Source organism: Hoplias malabaricus, chromosome 3 (genome assembly GCF_029633855.1).
Source record: "Hoplias malabaricus isolate fHopMal1 chromosome 3, fHopMal1.hap1, whole genome shotgun sequence".
In the NCBI taxonomy this organism is placed as follows: domain Eukaryota; kingdom Metazoa; phylum Chordata; class Actinopteri; order Characiformes; family Erythrinidae; genus Hoplias; species Hoplias malabaricus.
In genome coordinates, this window is record NC_089802.1 from 4,168,468 (window position 1) to 4,188,640 (window position 20,173).

General features: G+C 48.9%; 1 protein-coding gene across 1 annotated transcript; it reads right to left on the minus strand.

The window, feature by feature from the left end:
• Positions 1–5,030: 5,030 nt before the first annotated feature.
• On the minus strand, positions 5,031–9,753 carry LOC136690887 (zinc finger protein 503-like). Its single transcript, XM_066662946.1, has 3 exons — positions 9,653–9,753; positions 7,331–7,535; positions 5,031–6,206 (listed from the first exon to the last, which is right to left on the minus strand). Exons 1-3 carry the CDS (start codon positions 9,751–9,753, stop codon positions 5,031–5,033), a joined length of 1,482 nt encoding a protein of 493 aa, XP_066519043.1.
• Positions 9,754–20,173: the final 10,420 nt, after the last annotated feature.

Genomic DNA, 20,173 nt, shown 5'->3' on the forward strand with positions numbered 1-20,173 from the left:
AGGAACACTGTTCCTTTAAAACCCTCGAGGCGCTCAGTCAGAGCTCAGTCTCCCCACAGAAACTGACTTAATCTACAACAGGCTGTTACTTCAGTGTCTGGCAAAACCACCATGAAAAACAAGGTTAATATTGTATAATGAATATTTTATTATCTTTAAACTTTAAAAACCATATCAATTACTGGTGGAAGTTACAGTTATTGCTCCTGCTTCTGCATGATTTATGAGGCCAGCTTTTATAAACAAACATCTCCCTTTTTCTACACTCACTGTCCTCTCTCTCAGCTCCACTGACCACACCTGTCTCTCACAGTTCCACTGTTCCACACACCAGAGGAACCCCATCACTCCAGAGAACACGGTTCCACTGTTCCACACACCAGAGGAACCCCATCGCTCCAGAGAACACGGTTCCACTGTTCCACACACCAGAGGAACCCCATCGCTCCAGAGAACACGGTTCCACTGTTCCACACACCAGAGGAACCCCATCGCTCCAGAGAACACGGTTCCACTGTTCCACACACCAAAGGAACCCCATCGCTCCAGAGAACACGGTTCCACTGTTCCACACACCAAAGGAACCCCATCGCTCCAGAGAACACAGTTCCACTGTTCCACACACCAGAGGAACCCCATCGCTCCAGAGAACACAGTTCCACTGTTCCACACACCAGAGGAACCCCATCGCTCCAGAGAACACGGTTCCACTGTTCCACACACCAGAGGAACCCCATCGCTCCAGAGAACACGGTTCCACTGTTCCACACACCAGAGGAACTCCATCGCTCCAGAGAACACGGTTCCACTGTTCCACACACCAGAGGAACTCCATCGCTCCAGAGAACACGGTTCCACTGTTCCACACACCAGAGGAACCCCATCGCTCCAGAGAACACGGTTCCACTGTTCCACACACCAGAGGAACCCCATCGCTCCAGAGAACACGGTTCCACTGTTCCACACACCAGAGGAACCCCATCACTCCAGAGAACACGGTTCCACTGTTCCACACACCAGAGGAACCCCATCGCTCCAGAGAACACGGTTCCACTGTTCCACACACCAGAGGAACCCCATCGCTCCAGAGAACACGGTTCCACTGTTCCACACACCAAAGGAACCCCATCGCTCCAGAGAACACGGTTCCACTGTTCCACACACCAAAGGAACCCCATCGCTCCAGAGAACACAGTTCCACTGTTCCACACACCAGAGGAACCCCATCGCTCCAGAGAACACAGTTCCACTGTTCCACACACCAGAGGAACCCCATCGCTCCAGAGAACACAGTTCCACTGTTCCACACACCAGAGGAACCCCATCGCTCCAGAGAACACAGTTCCACTGTTCCACACACCAGAGGAACCCCATCGCTCCAGAGAACACGGTTCCACTGTTCCACACACCAGAGGAACCCCATCGCTCCAGAGAACACGGTTCCACTGTTCCACACACCAGAGGAACTCCATCGCTCCAGAGAACACGGTTCCACTGTTCCACACACCAGAGGAACCCCATCGCTCCAGAGAACACGGTTCCACTGTTCCACACACCAAAGGAACCCCATCGCTCCAGAGAACACGGTTCCACTGTTCCACACACCAAAGGAACCCCATCGCTCCAGAGAACACAGTTCCACTGTTCCACACACCAGAGGAACCCCATCACTCCAGAGAACACAGTTCCACTGTTCCACACACCAAAGGAACCCCATCGCTCCAGAGAACACAGTTCCACTGTTCCACACACCAGAGGAACCCCATCGCTCCAGAGAACACAGTTCCACTGTTCCACACACCAGAGGAACCCCATCGCTCCAGAGAACACAGTTCCACTGTTCCACACACCAGAGGAACCCCATCGCTCCAGAGAACACGGTTCCACTGTTCCACACACCAGAGGAACTCCATCGCTCCAGAGAACACGGTTCCACTGTTCCACACACCAGAGGAACTCCATCGCTCCAGAGAACACGGTTCCACTGTTCCACACACCAGAGGAACCCCATCGCTCCAGAGAACACGGTTCCACTGTTCCACACACCAAAGGAACCCCATCGCTCCAGAGAACACGGTTCCACTGTTCCACACACCAAAGGAACCCCATCGCTCCAGAGAACACGGTTCCACTGTTCCACACACCAGAGGAACCCCATCGCTCCAGAGAACACGGTTCCACTGTTCCACACACCAGAGGAACTCCATCGCTCCAGAGAACACGGTTCCACTGTTCCACACACCAGAGGAACCCCATCGCTCCAGAGAACACGGTTCCACTGTTCCACACACCAAAGGAACCCCATCGCTCCAGAGAACACGGTTCCACTGTTCCACACACCAGAGGAACCCCATCGCTCCAGAGAACACGGTTCCACTGTTCCACACACCAGAGGAACTCCATCGCTCCAGAGAACACGGTTCCACTGTTCCACACACCAGAGGAACCCCATCGCTCCAGAGAACACGGTTCCACTGTTCCACACACCAAAGGAAACCCATCGCTCCAGAGAACACAGTTCCACTGTTCCACACACCAGAGGAACCCCATCACTCCAGAGAACACGGTTCCACTGTTCCACACCCCAGAGGAACCCCATCACTCCAGAGAACACGGTTCCACTGTTCCACACACCAGAGGAACTCCATCACTATGTATGTATGTTAGTCCTGAAAAGACTAACATACTCACACTTAAGTCTCAGTAAACACTCCCTCTGACAAGTGTGTGTATAAATAAATGTGTGTGTGTGTGTGTATATATATATATAAATGTGTGTATAAATATGTGTGTTAATGTGTTCTTTATAAACATCAGCCTGTGTTTACGTCTCACGTTATTTCCATAAGAACCCTGTAAATGCCACAGTGCTCTGTTCTGAGGAACACAGTGTATTAAAAAAAAAAAAAGATTTATTTAACAGTTATTTCACCAGGGTTATTTCATTAAGAACAACTTCTTATTTACAACGGCAACCTGGCAACACCCCAGTGATGGAAACTTTTAAAGTAACACTAGGAAAAATGTATCCTTAAAAATACAGCTTCAAAATCACAGTGAGAACAGAGCCTCTGTTGCCGGTACTCCGGGCTCAGGATGGCAGAAACTGCACTATGGAACTATGGGGGAGGGTAGGAAACCACCCCTTCCCTCCACCTCCCCCTTGATTTCAGAACAGTGCTGTACCAGTAAGTTACGGTCTGTAGGGGGAGGCCAGGACCTAAAGATCTTACCCAGTGCTGCTTTAAACCTGTGGTTTTCTCGTCACAACACAACTCAGTAAAAATAAAATATAATATTTTTATTATTGTTTCTTTTTCATTGTAATGTTTTAAACAAACAAAGTGGACCACTGTAGATATGGGGGGGACAACAACAACAAAGTATGCAGAGCAACAGATGGACTGTGTGTAAGTGTAGAACAACAGCGTGACTGGAGTGGACAGTGAGGGGACAGTGAAGCTGAGAGAGGGGACAGTGAGGGGACAGTGGAGCTGAGAGAGGGGACAGTGAGGGGACAGTGGAGCTGAGAGAGGGGACAGTGGAGCTGAGAGAGGGACAGTGAGGGGACAGTGGAGCTGAGAGAGGGGACAGTGAGGGGACAGTGGAGCTGAGAGAGGGGACAGTGAGGGGACAGTGGAGCTGAGAGAGGGGACAGTGGAGCTGAGAGAGGGGACAGTGAGGGGACAGTGGAGCTGAGAGAGGGGACAGTGAGGGGACAGTGGAGCTGAGAGAGGGGACAGTGAGGGGACAGTGGAGCTGAAAGAGGGGACAGTGGAGCTGAGAGAGGGACAGTGAGGGGACAGTGGAGCTGAGAGAGGGGACAGTGAGGGGACAGTGGAGCTGAGAGAGGGGACAGTGAGGGGACAGTGGAGCTGAGAGAGGGGACAGTGAGAGGACAGTGGAGCCGAGAGAGGGGACAGTGAGGATACAGTGGAGCTGAGAGAGGGGACAGTGGAGATGAGAGAGAGGACAGTGAGGGGTCAGTGGAGCTGAGAGTGGGGACAGTGAGGGGACAGTGGAGCTGAGAGAGGGGACAGTGAGGGGACAGTGGAGCTGAGAGAGGGACAGTGAGGGGACAGTGGAGCTGAGAGAGGGGACAGTGAGGGGACAGTGGAGCTGAGAGAGGGGACAGTGAGGGGACAGTGGAGCTGAGAGAGGGGACAGTGAGGGGACAGTGGAGCTGAGAGAGGGGACAGTGAGAGGACAGTGGAGCCGAGAGAGGGGACAGTGAGGATACAGTGGAGCTGAGAGAGGGGACAGTGGAGATGAGAGAGAGGACAGTGAGGGGTCAGTGGAGCTGAGAGTGGGGACAGTGAGGGGACAGTGGAGCTGAGAGAGGGGACAGTGAGGGGACAGTGGAGCTGAGAGAGGGGACAGTGAGGGGACAGTGGAGCTGAGAGAGGGGACAGTGAGGGGACAGTGGAGCTGAGAGAGGGGACAGTGAGGATACAGTGGAGCTGAGAGAGGGGACAGTGGAGATGAGAGAGAGGACAGTGAGGGGTCAGTGGAGCTGAGAGTGGGGACAGTGAGGGGACAGTGGAGCTGAGAGTGGGGACAGTGAGGGGACAGTGGAGCTGAGAGTGGGGACAGTGAGGGGACAGTGGAGCTGAGAGTGGGGACAGTGAGGGGACAGTGGAGCTGAGAGAGGGGACAGTGAGGGGACAGTGGAGCTGAGAGAGGGGGACAGTGAGGGGACAGTGGAGCTGAGAGAGGGGACAGTGAGGGGACAGTGGAGCTGAGAGAGGGGGACAGTGAGGGGACAGTGGAGCCGAGAGAAAAACACGGTTAGTCATTTTTAATGAGCTCCTTTTCCTTAAAGTAGCAGTCTGTCAGTTTCACCTCTGTTTTACTAAAATGATGTTCACAGTTTCTGTAAAAAGTGGCTCTTGCGTGAATCAAACATCGCTCTCCTCCCTGAAGGAACCAGTTTCAGAACTGGATTTAGTACAGAACCTCTGACTTCAGACACTAGGGGGCAGTGTTAAGATGTAAGTCACTGCTGAAAATGACCAGGAGCCTCTGAGTCGTCACTGGTAACTCAGGCCAGACGCTGTGGTAAGTCTCTGTCCATAAGGCCCATAGTGGGTGTAATAGGAGGCCATGGTTGGGGTCTGCAGGGGGCTTTTGGGGTAAGGGTGATAGCGGCCGAGACCCAGGGTGTGATGTGGCGTTCTGAGGGCCAGCGGACTCCCACCTGGGGGAATGTGCATGTGACAGGCCACAGCGGCTAAGGAGGGGGAGCCCGGGAACCCCGGTGTGGACTTCTCCGTCCCGGCGAAGGCCGTGTGAGTCCGTAAGTGGCTCAGGAGCTCTTCCGGAGATGAGAAGCGCTTCTCGCAGGGTCCGCTCGATGAGACCCAGCTGCAGATGTGAGGCGGGGGGTCCCCGGGGAGCAGGAGGCTATAGGGATACAGGAGGGTGGAGGAAGGGACGCCGGGCAGAGGATGAGACGGGTAGAGGAGAGGATATTTCAGAGCCACAGAGGAGTCGTGTGAGGTCTGTAGATGGCAGTGGTAGCTAAGGCAGTACGGATCTCGGCACGGAGACGCTCCGGAAAGGGCTTTTGCAGATAAATGAGCGCTGATCAGCGGAGTGCTTTGCTTGGCAGGGTCCAAGCTCAGTCCCTGAGGAAAGAAGTGCTGGGGGTAACTCGAGTACGCTCCGGCTAAGCCTGGGAACGCAGGGGACAGAGGGAAAACACTGTGGCTCGGACGGAAGGGAGAAACCGGAGCCACGAGCCCGGATCCAAGAGCGGACGTCACCGAGGAAACTACAGCGGCATCGGAGGAAGATTTTGGCTCCTGCTGCTGGGCCCTGGGCTCACTGCTGATAACTGAGCTGCCTCTCGACCCCGAGCCCTCGCTCTGAGAGGCTTTAACTCGCTCCGTCTCCTTCTCCTCCTCTCGGTCCCCAGCCGGACAGTCCACACGCCTGGGAGACGACAGGCTGCTCGCCCCAGGAGACGGCGACCTGCCGGGGGCGATAGGGACCCGGAAACCGCCTTTCTGTCCACTCTTCTCCGGTGACTTCAGGTAGGGTTTAAAACCGGACCTGTCCTCAGCTCCAATGTCGCTGATCTTCAGAACAGCAGATCTGAACTCTTTGGACCCGGTGGGGGTCTTTGAGGAGGACGGAGGGTCCGGGTTCCCGATCTGAGAGCAGGTCTGGGCCAGGAGGGCTAGGGGGCTTTTCTTGGCATCCAGCTGAAAAACAGGAAATGGTTTCTAGTCAAAGAAAAAGATCATCAGTGAAAACATGACCACAGTGACCCCTAGTGGACAGAGTGTCTGCACTGAGTGATTCTACACTAAACACACACTTAACAATGAGGATTATACCATGGTTCTTTAGTAAAGGAAATGGTTCTCTGTAGAACCCTGAGCACTTGAAAAACTTCAGACTAATGGAGAACGTGCTGTAGTTGGTTCTAAACAGAACAGTTTAGAAAAGCATTTGTAGTTTTGTGTAGATTCAAGTCTTTATTGTCTTTTTAAATATAGACAAAGTACACAGTGAAACAGAGAGAGACAGATAGAAAGACAGACAGAGACAAATAGACAGAGACAGACAGACAGAGAGAGACAGATAGAGACAGACAGACACAGAGTGACAGACAGACAGACAGACACAGAGAAACAGACAGAGACAGAGAAACAGACAGACAGACACAGACAGACAGACAGACAGACAGAGACAGACAGACAGGGACAGACAGAGAGACAGTACACAAACCCAATGCAGACTGTGTGTGCTCTGTTTTTGTAGAGGATCTGAGCCACAGAAAAGTAAGAGCCCAGGAGGAAATGTGTCACAACAGAGGAACTTACTGGTGTCGTCTAGAACCGTACTATAAAAGTGCTCTATAGAACCATCTACAGCACATTCTCCAGCCCCGTCACCATGCAGAGCACCCTTTAATCACACACAAGTGCTCAGGGTTCTATACAGAACCATGCCCTTTATTAAAGAACCTGGTTCATGTCCTGGGTTTAAAAACACAGTGTTTGGAAATAAAAGGAAGAAGGGGTTAAACTCTCCCTTAGAAGCACTTTAAACTCTTCAGAGGGTACAGACTCACACACCGCAACTTTAAAGTCCCCTCAGGAAATAACACACACTACAATGGGTTTAAGGACTTCTATTGTCACTAGTTTATTTTAGTTACAGAGAGAGAGAGAGAGAAAAGAGAGACTGAGAGAGAGAAATAGAAACAGAGAAAAAAGAGAGACTGAGAGAGAGAGAGAGAGAGACAGAGAGAAAAAAGAGAGACAGAGAGAGAGAGAGACACACAGAGTGAGAGAGAAAGACAGCGAGAGACAGACTGTACCTCTATGGCGCTGTTGTGGGTGGGGGGCTGAAGGGGGTGGAGATAGTCCTGGAGTTGCCCCCCGTGCCCCCGGACTCTCAGCATGCTGCAGACCTGCAGAGGAGCGCTCTCTCTGGTCTCCTCTGAGCGCAGCTTTCCCTCTGAGCTCAGGGGTGTGTGTGTGTGTGTGTGCCACCGGCAGAAGTAAAATATAAGACTATTTACTCTTGATTTACACAGGCTCCATGAAAAAACACCGGATTAAACATTGGAAATGTTAATTATTTGTAATTATTTTAATTGTTGCTGAATTCCAGCTCCAGGAAACAGAGTATAAGTATAATCCCAGCTCCACACCCCCTCCATCCTCTCCATCTCCACAGCCTGCCCCCGCGGCTCCTGCTGCTGCTCTGAGCCCTGAGCTCCAGCTCCGAGAATAAAGCACCGCCGCCGGCCAATCACAGCGCAGCACCGACTGACGTAGGCTCTGTACTTAATTTATTTATTAAGTGTGTGTGTTGTGTTGGGAAAGTGTGAAATGAGAAATTACTTCTTCAACAACAACAATGAGGGTGATCTGAGGAACATCTTTAATCATTTATTAATTTATTCCATATGCTTTGCATAATTTAGTGTTTTAAGGACTAAAAGTATCCTGTAGAAACCAGAGGAAAATGCGTAAACATTAATCCACCAGTTAAACTCAATTCACCACAAACACGTCACGGTCTGCAGTTCGTACAAATACAGTTCCGTTTATGATTTACGTGTTTTTGTTTTTCAGACTCGTGAAGATACATATATTTAAAAGTTCGTTGTATCTTTCTGTAAGGTCTCAGTCTCGGATTTAAATGTAGTTATAAAGTGTTGACTCTGTTTGTGGATCACACTCAAATTTTTTCAGTGACGTGCTTTTGTTCATTTCCTCTCAAGGGTTTTTGGATGTTTTTTTCAGCAGAGAGGAGCTGAGAGGAGCAGAGAAGAGCAAATAAACTTTAAACCACATCTATGGAGGATTAAAAATGACAAAAGTCCAAATAAATAAATTTATACATAAATAATAAAATACAATAAATACATTTGTCCATAAATCATCATTTAGTTGAACGTTTTCTGATTTATTTATTGGTGTATTTTTAGATTTATTTGTTTACGTATTTATAACCACATCACAGAGCGTTCCTGGAATCACTGGGTGCAAGGCAGGAACACACCCTGGAGGGGGCGCCAGTCCTTCACATGGCAACACACACTCACACATTCACACTTACGGACACTTTTGAGTCTCCAATCCACCTACCATGATGTGTTTTTGGCGCGTGGGAGGAAACCGGAGCACCCGGAGGAAACCCACACAGACACAGGGAGAACACACCACACTCCTCACAGACAGTCACCCGGAGGAAACCCACGCAGACACAGGGAGAACACACCACACTCCTCACAGACAGTCACCCGGAGGAAACCCACGCAGACACAGGGAGAACACACCACACTCCTCACAGTGACGGTGTGTGTGACAGTGTGTGTGTGTGAGTGGGTGAGTTAATGAGTGAAAGAGTGAGTGAAAGAGTGTGTGTCAGGTTTGAAAGTGAAACTGTAGAGATTCGATTTTATTTTGAACTAAATTAAACAGTTCCTCTGAGTTAACGCTGTGCTCCGTACACATCAGCGCCCCCCAGCTTCCTGCGCAGACGTTACAGCGTGAATCTGATGGATCTGAAACAGCGAGACAGGCTCCTGACTTTCTCCTGCGCTTCAGTAAAGAAACGAAAGCTGAAATAAAGCTGAAAGGAAGCTGGGGGCTGTCAGACGGGGGCTGATCCTCCACAGAACGAGTGCAGAGTGGGACTGAGGGGGGCCGGGGGGGTGGGTGTGATGGTTTTGATGGTGTGCTAATGTTCCCCGCTGATGAGCTGTATGTGTGTGTGTGTGTGTGTGTGTGTGTGTGTGATGGACTCTGAGCTCGGGGGGATCTTTCAGCTCGAATGGCAGGATGTTTCACTCACGGAGAAAAGTGAGACTCTGCTGGAAAAAGGAAGCAGCAGCAGTCAGGAGACATTAGAGATAAACTCTCAGGGCTCAGGTATTTAACATCAGGTGCTCTTCAGTCTTCGGGGCCTTCTGAACTCTGCCACCGATCATCTGCCTGCATAAAAACCCTTTATCTCCCTCACGGTTCCTTTAACGCCACGCTTGTAATTTCTCTGGCAGCCTGGGTGTGATCAGACTCGGTCTTGGAGCCTCGGAGAGGTGGAAAGGAGCCGAACACTGACAGCGTTCCTGGAGAAGCCTCTTGTTCAGGGTGTCTCATTAATTTACTAAAGCTGCGGACCTCAGAACCTCAGGATTACGGACTGAAGGCCATGAGACTTGGAGCTGACGCTCCGCTCAGGAACTAAACTCCACTCCAGACCACCCTCTCCTCCTGACACCTGCCACATCTTTGTCTTAAGAACTTTCTGGAAATTGCTGATTACCTCGAGAGATCCGTCCCTCTGCTAATAGTCTTATAGCGGATCAGGGGAATCAGCGAATCAGAACACTGCTGAAACCCACCACCGATGATTTCTGACGCCGTGAAGAAACAGCAGACGTTAGAGACATTAACAGAAACCGTATACGAGACACCAATGATATATCTCACCAGTAATAAAAATAAAAGGAAGAAGAATTAGTATCACACCCAGCTGTGGTCTTTTACACTAAACAGGACGAACAAGAACACAGTCAGTTTGGATCACTGTTCATTTTAAAAAGTGATGTACACTTTAATCAAAAACACTGTATAAAGCTCTGAGTGTGTGTCCTCTCCATGTGCTGCTCTGCAGTCGGTTTGCTCTGGAAACCGCTCTAATGTGTTTACGAAGCCCCAGTGTCTGTAAATGGGTAAAAAAACAAAGGGTTTGGGTCCGGTGCTAGGCTTTCTCTCTCTCTGCTCACGGCAGAGAAATGCCATCTGGAGGTTTTTAGACAACGGAGAGACTCCAAACGCTGAAAAGCACCAACCGAGATGAGGATGTTGCTCTATTCCTGCTCCATAGGGGGGTAACACTGACTTATTGTTGCTGTTACAGTTACATTACTTAAGGTGGAACTGACTCTAAATTCAGGAGAGCGCCAACTGCATGAAAGTAAACGCAGAGGGAAAGTGCTACAAAACTAAACAGCTCGAGTTACACATGAGTTTCTGTGGGAATTCAAACAGTGAATAAACACTTACAGATAATTTACACTTCAGACACCAACAAGATACAGTCGCTTCTTACTCACACACACCGCTCCACCTTAAAAGATACGGTCACTTCTTACTCACACCCACCGCTCCACTTTAAAAGATACAGTCGCTTCTTACTCACACACACCGCTCCACCTTAAAAGATACAGTCTCTTCTTACTCACACACACTGCTCCACATTAAAAAATACAGTCTCTTCTTATTCACACACTCCGCTCCACCTTAAAAGACTAAAGAGAGAACTGAGTTTCCCCCACAGTCGTAGACGTCACTTTTAAGAACTTAAATTGTGTGATGTTGGTTATAAATTCTAAGTGAGGGAACAGATTAGCTCCTCGATGCTAGGCTTAAGGTTTATCTCTGTCATTTTACTGTGGTGAGATTTCCTGTCTCTGCTGTTCTCTCTGTGGGTCTGAAGAGTTCTGCTGAGGTTCTAACACTGGCTGGTGATCATTGTATACTCAGTTCTCTTCTCTCAGCAGTCCATCCATTGTCTCTTCTTTCTGCTAGTTTTACTTCCTCTGGTGAGGGACAGCTCCAGCCTGGAGGAACAGGGTGTCCTTAAGTGAGGGGACGACTCCCACCCTGCAGAACACTAATGAGCTCCAGAGACCACCATCGTCTCACCAGTGGTGGGACACGACGGTCAAGCATTGGTTCCCTACTTTGATATGCAGTTCATACAGAGAACAGACCAGTGGTTCCCCCGTGACAGGTTCTGCCTGAGTTCCTCTTATAGCGCTCTTCCACCAAAAGAACTCTGGTTCTTGAACAGGTTCTGTTCCTGATTTTTGGAACCTTGGTTCTTTCCAGTGAATCTACCCATGTTTAGAGGGGAACAGAGGATACGTTGTCATCAGCAGGCTGAACATCAGCTGCTGTGGCTGAACAGATAAACTGTCAGAATCATGACAGGGTCATTGTTTATTCTGTGTTTACCATGGAGTCAGATCAGTGTGAAATATAACACTGTGTAAATGTTGCTGAGTTCAGAGGCATCCTGCTGAGGTTGTGAACAGCGGAGAAACGTAACCAGGGCAGAGCCGTGGCTCTGACTAACGCTCACGGTATTCCTCCAAACACAGCCCCAGAAACACACACAAACAGAGCGTGTTCCTGCTTTATTTCCTATTGCTTATTTATATGAAACGGTGTAAATGACCACATCCAGCTCCACTGGGGGATAACGCTGTGTGTGAGGCTCTGAGCTCTTTCCTGAACTGACCCTCCACACGCCCACGGACCACATCACGGTTCGCCCTGAAGAACCTACTCTATTTTAGTATCGGCTTGGAACGAACTTTTCTGGTTCAAGTACCGGTTTATGTCGGTGTAAATGCACCGAACGCTTCCTTATTTAGTTCACAAACTGGGGCCGTTACGGTTCCTCGCTGGTGGAAAAGCGATATGTGGTTCTTCTCTCATTCTGAGGAAGGGTCTCCTTTTTGATCCTGATACTTCCAGTGGTTCTTCCTCTGTTTTGAATAAGGTTCTTATTTTGAGCATTGGGTCCTCTCAGTGGTTCCTCGTATCTTCCTACAAAGGGTTCTCATTTTCAGTTGTGGTTCCTTGCACTGGTTCTGTCATGGCCGTTTTACCACCAACATAGAACCTGTTCTGTTCCCATTCATGAACATAATTTGGAACAGTTTGGTGCGTTTCCACAGAAATAAACAGGTTTCTGAAACAGAAAAGTTAGTTCCCAAATGGAACCAAAGAACAGTGGGTTCTTCAGCATGAACCATGACGTCGTCCATGAGCAAGTGGAGATAGAGAAGCTCCAGAGCCTGAAATAAAGTGTTATGACAGTCTAGCTGGACGGTCATTTACAGAGTGTTATATCGTCCTCGATGTAGTTCTTGTGATGCGGCAGCTCACCCAGGGGTGGATTTGAACCCTAAACCCTCAGTTTGGGAAACTAGAGCAAACAGCCACCAACAGAGCACTAGAGAAATAGGACTCAAGTGCAGAGACACACAAACAACTCCTCTGGACGTAAAGAGTGCCAGGAAGAGTGAAACAAGAGAGAGGAAAACATAAGATATCAGGGGAAAACTGATCAGCTGAAAATTACTGAGCAAAAGAAAACAAAGGCAAAAAAGAGTTTCCCAAAACAGTCACTGGCAAAGAATAAGAGGGAAAAAACACAACTTATTTTATTTATATTTATTTATTTATACCAAAAATGGCAATGAAAATAAAATATTTAATTCCAAGGGAAACCAGAGAAACTCTGAGGGAAAGCTCTGGTGGAGAAACAGAAGACAGAGAGAAAGTGAGACCCAGGAGAAAACTCAAGAGTCTTTACCAAATTAACAGCCAAGGTTGTGAGGCACTGAAAAGACAAACCCAAGACTGAGCGCTGAGGTGTGTGTTGGCTTCCCTTAAGTAGGAGTAGCCCAGGTGGACCTAATTACCTCAAATTAAGAGTGTCTCTGTCTCCCTCTAGTGACTGGGGGTGGCTTAGCAGGCAGCCTCGCCCCAGCCCCAGGCAGACCTCTTACAGTTCTGGGTAAAGACCAGAGAACCAGACGCATCTGTGGAGGTTCTCCTTCTGAAACGGGGAAATGGAGAACAGGAAATGACCGGTATCTGATTTCAGATTTGGAAAAAAACAATGCAGCTGCCTGTGTGTTTCTGGACCTGAACTCAGTGTTGGTGACTTTTCTCTGATGTTCTCTCTCTGTTCTGGAACTCAGTGTGAATGACCAGACACCAGCAAATGTCCAGGCACTTTTGAAATTCACCAGTGACCATCTGGATGATCCAGAGGAGGCATGGGGGAAGGTCATGTGGTCAGATGAGACCAAAATAGAGCTTTTTAGTATAAACTCCACTCGCTGTGTTTGGAGAAAGTAGAAAGATGAGTACAACCCCAAGAACGCCGTCCCAGCCGTGAAGCATGGGGGTGGAAGCATCATATTTTGGGGGGGTGCTTTTCAGCAAAGGGGACAGGACTCCAAACCAGTGTCAGCTCCAAACCTGAAAGATCTGGAGAAGATGGGTAAGGAGGAGTGGGCCATAATCCCTGCTGCAGTGTGGGCAAAACTACAGGAAACATCTGACCTCTGTGAACATGTTTTTATGAGAAAAACAGTGAGGAAGAAGAGAAGCTGCTGGATCTGGCTGCCACTCGCCACTTACACCAAGGCCTCTCTCTCTCTCTCTCTCTCTCACACACACTCACACACACACACACACTCACTGTAATGCGCTCAATTACACCCTCTCAGGCCTCGCAGGGGGTTCCTGGGCTGCAGTGAGCAGCGTGAGAGAGGAGATTAGCGTCAGACGAGCGTCTGGTCTCTCCTCCATCTCTCGGAGTGAATGGAGGAGCCGCTCAGATCAGGGATTACCTGCCGGGAAGTGTCCGTCAGGATCAGCGGCCGAAAGGGAACAGCGTTCAGGTGTTCAGGAGTCAGATCTTAGACGGGACAAAGGCGAGACGGAGCTGAGACGACTCCTCCGTGTCATTAGCTTCAACACGGCCAGCAGCAGAGGAGCTGATCTGATGAGGCTCTGCCAAAACAATGCCACACACATTCCAGAACCCAGTAGGAGTTTACACACACACACACACACACACCCTGTAGGGATGTTAGTACGGATCCTGAGGTTCTAGAGCTATGGTTCCAGTTAAACAGCCTCTTCTGACACTGACACCACTGGAGAGCACTGTACCCCAGATAGGTGTATGAAACAGTGGAACTGTGTTCTCTGGAGTGATGGGGTTCCTCTGGTGTGTAGAACAGTGGAACTGTGTTCTCTGGAGTGATGGGGTTCCTCTGGGGTGTGGAACAGTGGCACTGTGTTCTCTGGAGTGATGGAGTTCCTCTAGTGTGTGGAACAGTGGAACTGTGTTCTCTGGAGTGATGGGGTTCCTCTGGTGTGTGGAACAGTGGAACTGTGTTCTCTGGAGTGATGGGGTTCCTCTGGGGTGTGGAACAGTGGAACTGTGTTCTCTGGAGTGATGGGGTTCCTCTGGTGTGTGGAACTGTGTTCTCTGGAGTGATGGGGTTCCTCTGGTGTGTGGAACAGTGGAACTGTGTTCTCTGGAGTGATGGAGTTCCTCTAGTGTGTGGAACAGTGGAACTGTGTTCTCTGGAGCGATGGAGTAATGTAGAAAGTGAACTATTCGGAGACTTGTGTGAGGTAGAGGTGTTGCTGTGAGTTTTGAAAAAGTGTCTTAAGTTCATCGTAAAAAACTGTAATTATGGTTAATACACACAAAGCATTCTAGTCATAACATTACTGTCCACAGAAAAACAGGTTTCCCCAGAATAGTTCACTCATAAAGATGCTACAGAGGGTTCTTTGAATGATGCCATAGAACGTCTGTTGGTTCCATAAAGAACCGTGTTTGTTTAAGCGACGTGTGAGTGTGAAGAACCTTTTAAAGGGTTAAAAATCCATCCCTCAATCTTAAGGTTGAGGTGGAAGTCAGTGTAAAAAGATGTAATTCAGAGTCGTTTTGGAGAGCTTCTATTGGTCATTCACCAGGAGATTTACACCTGTGTGTGAAGAACAGCTGCTGTGTTGCAGTAAATACACACACACACACACGCGCACGCACACACACACACACACACACACGGAGACACAGGGTTTTCTCTGAATAGCAACAATGTTATTTTCACCACTCATTTTAAATGTATTTTCTCAGCTGAGCCAGAGAAACATACTTTAGCATTATACCACTTTCACACCTGAGCCATGATCCAGAAATATTCCGGAGTTTTCTCAGAGGAGCTGCGTGTGTAAACATTGATCCCTGGCACTTTGTCCTCCTCGTCCCGGTAAAGACCCCGGGTGACGTCAGAGTCGGCGCAGGTGAGAACGGAGTGGGAAATGTTCCGGAGTTTCTCCTGCACGTGCTGCACAGGCTCTGATTTAGTACAAATTACTGATTCCAAAATAACAAAAGTACTTTAATATTTCAGCAGAATTAGAGCATCCTGTTTTTCAGATATCTGTCTTTAAATAAATAATAAATAAACCCCTGTGTATGAAGTGTCTTAGTGTGAATGTCCAGAACAACGAATAAACAACAACAACCACAACAACATCAGGGAGAAGCGAGGACATAATGGGAGATGACGGGAGACGATGGGAGACGGGGCTGTCTCCTGGAGGACTGATGGATGTTGAAGGTGCAGAGACGGCAGTGTGTGTTGCATGGGGTTTGATTTTTTTTCACTTCTCCCCGATTGAAGCCGAAACCCTGTCATTAAAAAACATTTCAGCTTTTACCCATCAGCCCCGTGCTCCCAGCATGCATTTCCCTCCTGATGGAGCAATTTATCCGTCACTTTCGTCCCTCGGCGCAGGGGAGCAGGTGAAAAAAGGAGAGATTTTAGGGGTAAGTGCCGAGGAGGTGTCAGGAGAGACGTTGTGTTCCTGCCCTGATGAGAGAGAACAAAGGAGACCTGCCGAGAAACACGAGAAATAAAAGAGCCATGTGACCCGTCACTGCTGTCAGGGGATATTCAGATCGGACGTCTTTAATACAAAGAGCTTTCATACACACACACACCCGTTTAGACACCTTTGAAGTGTGTGTGTGTGTGGGTGGGGGCAGTGCCAGTCTCAGACTCTTACTTTTGTTGAAAACGATGTGAGAAAATGCCAAATATTTTGAGAAATACAAAATTAAAAGAATCATAAAAATTTTTTTCCTGGACATAGGTAGTGTCGCAGTCACACAGCTCCAGGGACCTGGAGGTTGTGGGTTCGATTCCCGCTCCGGGTGACTGTCTGTGAGGAGTGTGGTGTGTTCTCCCTGTGTCTGCGTGGGTTTCCTCTGGGTGACTGTCTGTGAGGAGTGTGGTGTGTTCTCCCTGTGTCTGCGTGGGTTTCCTCCGGGTGACTGTCTGTGAGGAGTGTGGTGTGTTCTCCCTGTGTCTGCGTGGGTTTCCTCCGGGTGCTCCGGTTTCCTCCCACAGTTCAAAAACACACGTTGGTAGGTGGATTGGCGACTCAAAAGTGTCCATAGGTGTCCGTAGGTGTGTGTGTGTTGCCCTGTGAAGGACTGGCGCCCCCTCCAGGGTGTATTCCCGCCTTGCGCCCAGTGATTCCAGGTGGGCTCTGGACCCACCGCGACCCTGAACTGGATAAGCGTTACAGATAATGAATGAATGTTTGGGGAAATGGTGACCCCTCTGGTGGAAGTAGGTAATTATGCCACTGGGTCAACGCTGGTGTGTCTGGTTGTCGCTACCCATTCTGAGTTTTATTATTGTTTTTGTTATTTTCCTGAAAATTACTTTTAAAACTACACCATGGTAAACCTTAAGGTGCCGTGGTGGGTTACATATTCCGCCCTTCTGTCCTCTATCGCTGCTACTACCATACTGATACTCACTGGATGAATTATACCGGCTACGGACACACTACAAACCACTGCAAAAACTTCAGTTCCATAAAGATGTCCCCCTCCAGCGTCCAAAGTACAGCCACCACGCATCTTGTTGCAATCTCAGGTTTCGTGGCGGTGATGCCGGGACTATCTCCACTCTCCACTATCGCCACTCTCGTTACCTGATCAGATGTCATTTGAACTGTTGGCTGTAGAGCTCTGTGGATCCACACCCCCAAGTCATCATCAAGCAGTTTCATTAATGAACTATCAACACCTCTAACCGCTCTTAGTGCAATGTCACCTAATATCATTCTAATGGGAGACTTAATATTCATTTTGATAACACTGAAAACAAAAGATTTTAAAGTAACATTAGACTGCTTTGGGCGGCACGGTGGCGCAGCAGGTAGTGTCACAGTCACGCAGCTCCAGGGGCCAGGAGGTTGTGGGTTCGATTCCCGTTCCGGGTGACTGTCTGTGAGGAGTTGGTGTGTTCTCTCTGTGTCTGCATGGGTTTCCTCCGGGTGACTGTCTGTGAGAAATGTGGTGTGTTCTCCATGTGTCTGCGTGGGTTTCCTCCGGGTGACTGTCTGTGAGGAGTGTGGTGTGTTCTCCCTGTGTCTGCGTGGGTTTCCTCCGGGTGACTGTCTGTGAGGAGTGTGGTGTGTTCTCCCTGTGTCTGCATGGGTTTCCTCCGGGTGACTGTCTGTGAGAAATGTGGTGTGTTCTCCCTGTGTCTGCGTGGGTTTCCTCCGGGTGACTGTCTGTGAGGAGTGTGGTGTGTTCTCCCTGTGTCTGCGTGGGTTTCCTCCGGGTGACTGTCTGTGAGAAATGTGGTGTGTTCTCCCTGTGTCTGCGTGGGTTTCCTCCGGGTGACTGTCTGTGAGGAGTGTGGTGTGTTCTCCATGTGTCTGCGTGGGTTTCCTCCGGGTGACTGTGAGGAGTTGGTGTGTTCTCCCAGTGTCTGCGTGGGTTTCCTCCGGGTGACTGTCTGTGAGGAGTGTGGTGTGTTCTCCCTGTATCTGCGTGGGTTTCCTCCGGGTGACTGTGAGGAGTTGGTGTGTTCTCCCAGTGTCTGCGTGGGTTTCCTCCGGGTGACTGTCTGTGAGGAGTGTGGTGTGTTCTCCCTGTATCTGCGTGGGTTTCCTCCGGGTGACTGTCTGTGAGAAATGTGGTGTGTTCTCCATGTGTCTGCGTGGGTTTCCTCCGGGTGACTGTCTGTGAGGAGTGTGGTGTGTTCTCCTTGTATCTGCGTGGGTTTCCTCCGGGTGACTGTCTGTGAGAAATGTGGTGTGTTCTCCCTGTGTCTGCGTGGGTTTCCTCCGGGTGACTGTCTGTGAGGAGTGTGGTGTGTTCTCCCTGTGTCTGCGTGGGTTTCCTCCGGGTGACTGTCTGTGAGGAGTGTAGTGTGTTCTCCCTGTGTCACAGGTTACAGATAATGAATGAATGAATTAGACTGCTCTGATCTCTCCACACAATAAGGGCCATATTCTTGATTTAGTTTGCTGCTGGTCTGGCATTTCACCTTATGACATTTCTTCAGCTGAATTACCCATCTCAGATTCTAAAGCTGTGCTATTTAATGCTAATTTGCCAATTGGTAAATCAAAGGTGCATCGTATGATGTCATATCGAAACATCAGACATGTTAATCCAGAGGACATTACCAGGTTAATTATCTCTAGTCCCATTTCTGCCTCAGTTTCCTCTCCCATGGACCTGGCGGAATACTACAGTAACAACCTATACTCAGCGCTTGACTCTTTGGCTCCACTGAAAACACGAGCACTCTCATTTGCTCATACTGCCCCCTGGTAAAAACCTGAACTACGCAAACTTAAGATGGCTGACCAGACTGGACTATGCATAAACAAATATACTTTGGTCACATGCTGCACTACAAGCATGTTGTCTCCGTGGTGAAAAGCTCTCGTTATGCAAATATCATCAATACAGGTGAAGGGAAACCTCTCTTTTCAACCGTGAAAACACTAATCCAGCCACATCCCCTTATTAAAGGCTTGTTTGCCTCCAATCATTTCCATCATAATTAGAACTATTAACTCTTCTTTAACACAGTGATAGTTCCCCTTCATTGAAAGTTGCCATAATCCGATCAACTCTGAACAAAACCTGGTCTAGACCGTTCTGATTTAACACCAGATTTATAAAAATGGTGTGTGTATGTGTGTGTGTGACAGAGAGAGAGAGAGAGGGAGAGAGAGAGAGGGTGTGAATGAATGTGTGTATGAGTGTGTGTGAATGTGTATGTGTGTCTGTGTGTATATGAATGTGTGAGAGAGTGTGTGAATGTGTGTGTGTGTGTGTGTGAGAGTGTATGGATATGTGTGTGTGTGAGAATGTGAGTGTCAGTGTGTGTGTGTGAGTGTGTTTGTGTATGAATGAGTAAGAGTGTGTGAATGAATGTGTGCATATGTGTGTGTGTGTGAGGGGGAGAGAGAGAGAGAGAGAGAGAGCGAGAGAGTGTTGTGTGTATGAATGTGTATGTGTGTGTGTGAATGAGTGTGTGTGGGTGAGAATGTGTGAGTGAGTATGTGTGTGTGTGTGAATGAGTGTGTGTGGGTGAGAATGTGTGAGTGAGTATGTGTGTGTGTGAGAGAGAGAGAGAGAGAGAGAGAGAGAGAGAGAGAGAGAGAGAGCATGTTGGTATTCACTCATTCATTCATCAATCACTCCTTCTCTCAGAAGGGCTCAGATTTTCTGAGGTAAAATAAAACTTCTCCAATGTCTCATAATGGACTCACCTTTTGGTCTGATGAGCCTCCTGAGAAATGTTATGAGTGTCATCTTTAAATCTCCTGAGCCCTTTCAGAGCAACATCTAAGAAATTAAATATTCCATGAGCGGCTGTGTACGCCGCCTCCTCAACAGCAACAGCATCATTATCCGGAACCCATGAGAACGTCCCTGTGAGAACACGAGAACCCTCCTGAGATCAGAGACTCGAGGAGACACTGGGAGAAGTAACAACCCTGTAAGTATCAGTGAGAAACTCCAATCTCTGGAGCATTAGATGTCCACAGAGAACAGGAAATCTCAGACACACACACACACACTCTCTCTCCCACACACACTCATTCACACACACAAACACACACACACACACACTCACTGGAAGGATCATGGTGAAAAGATATGACAACAGCAGCAGCTTCTAATCATGAGTCGACAAATTTAGAGAGAGAGAGAGAGAGAGAGTGAGAGAGTGTTGTGTGTGTAAAAGCTTTAGTTTCGTATTCAGGGTGAA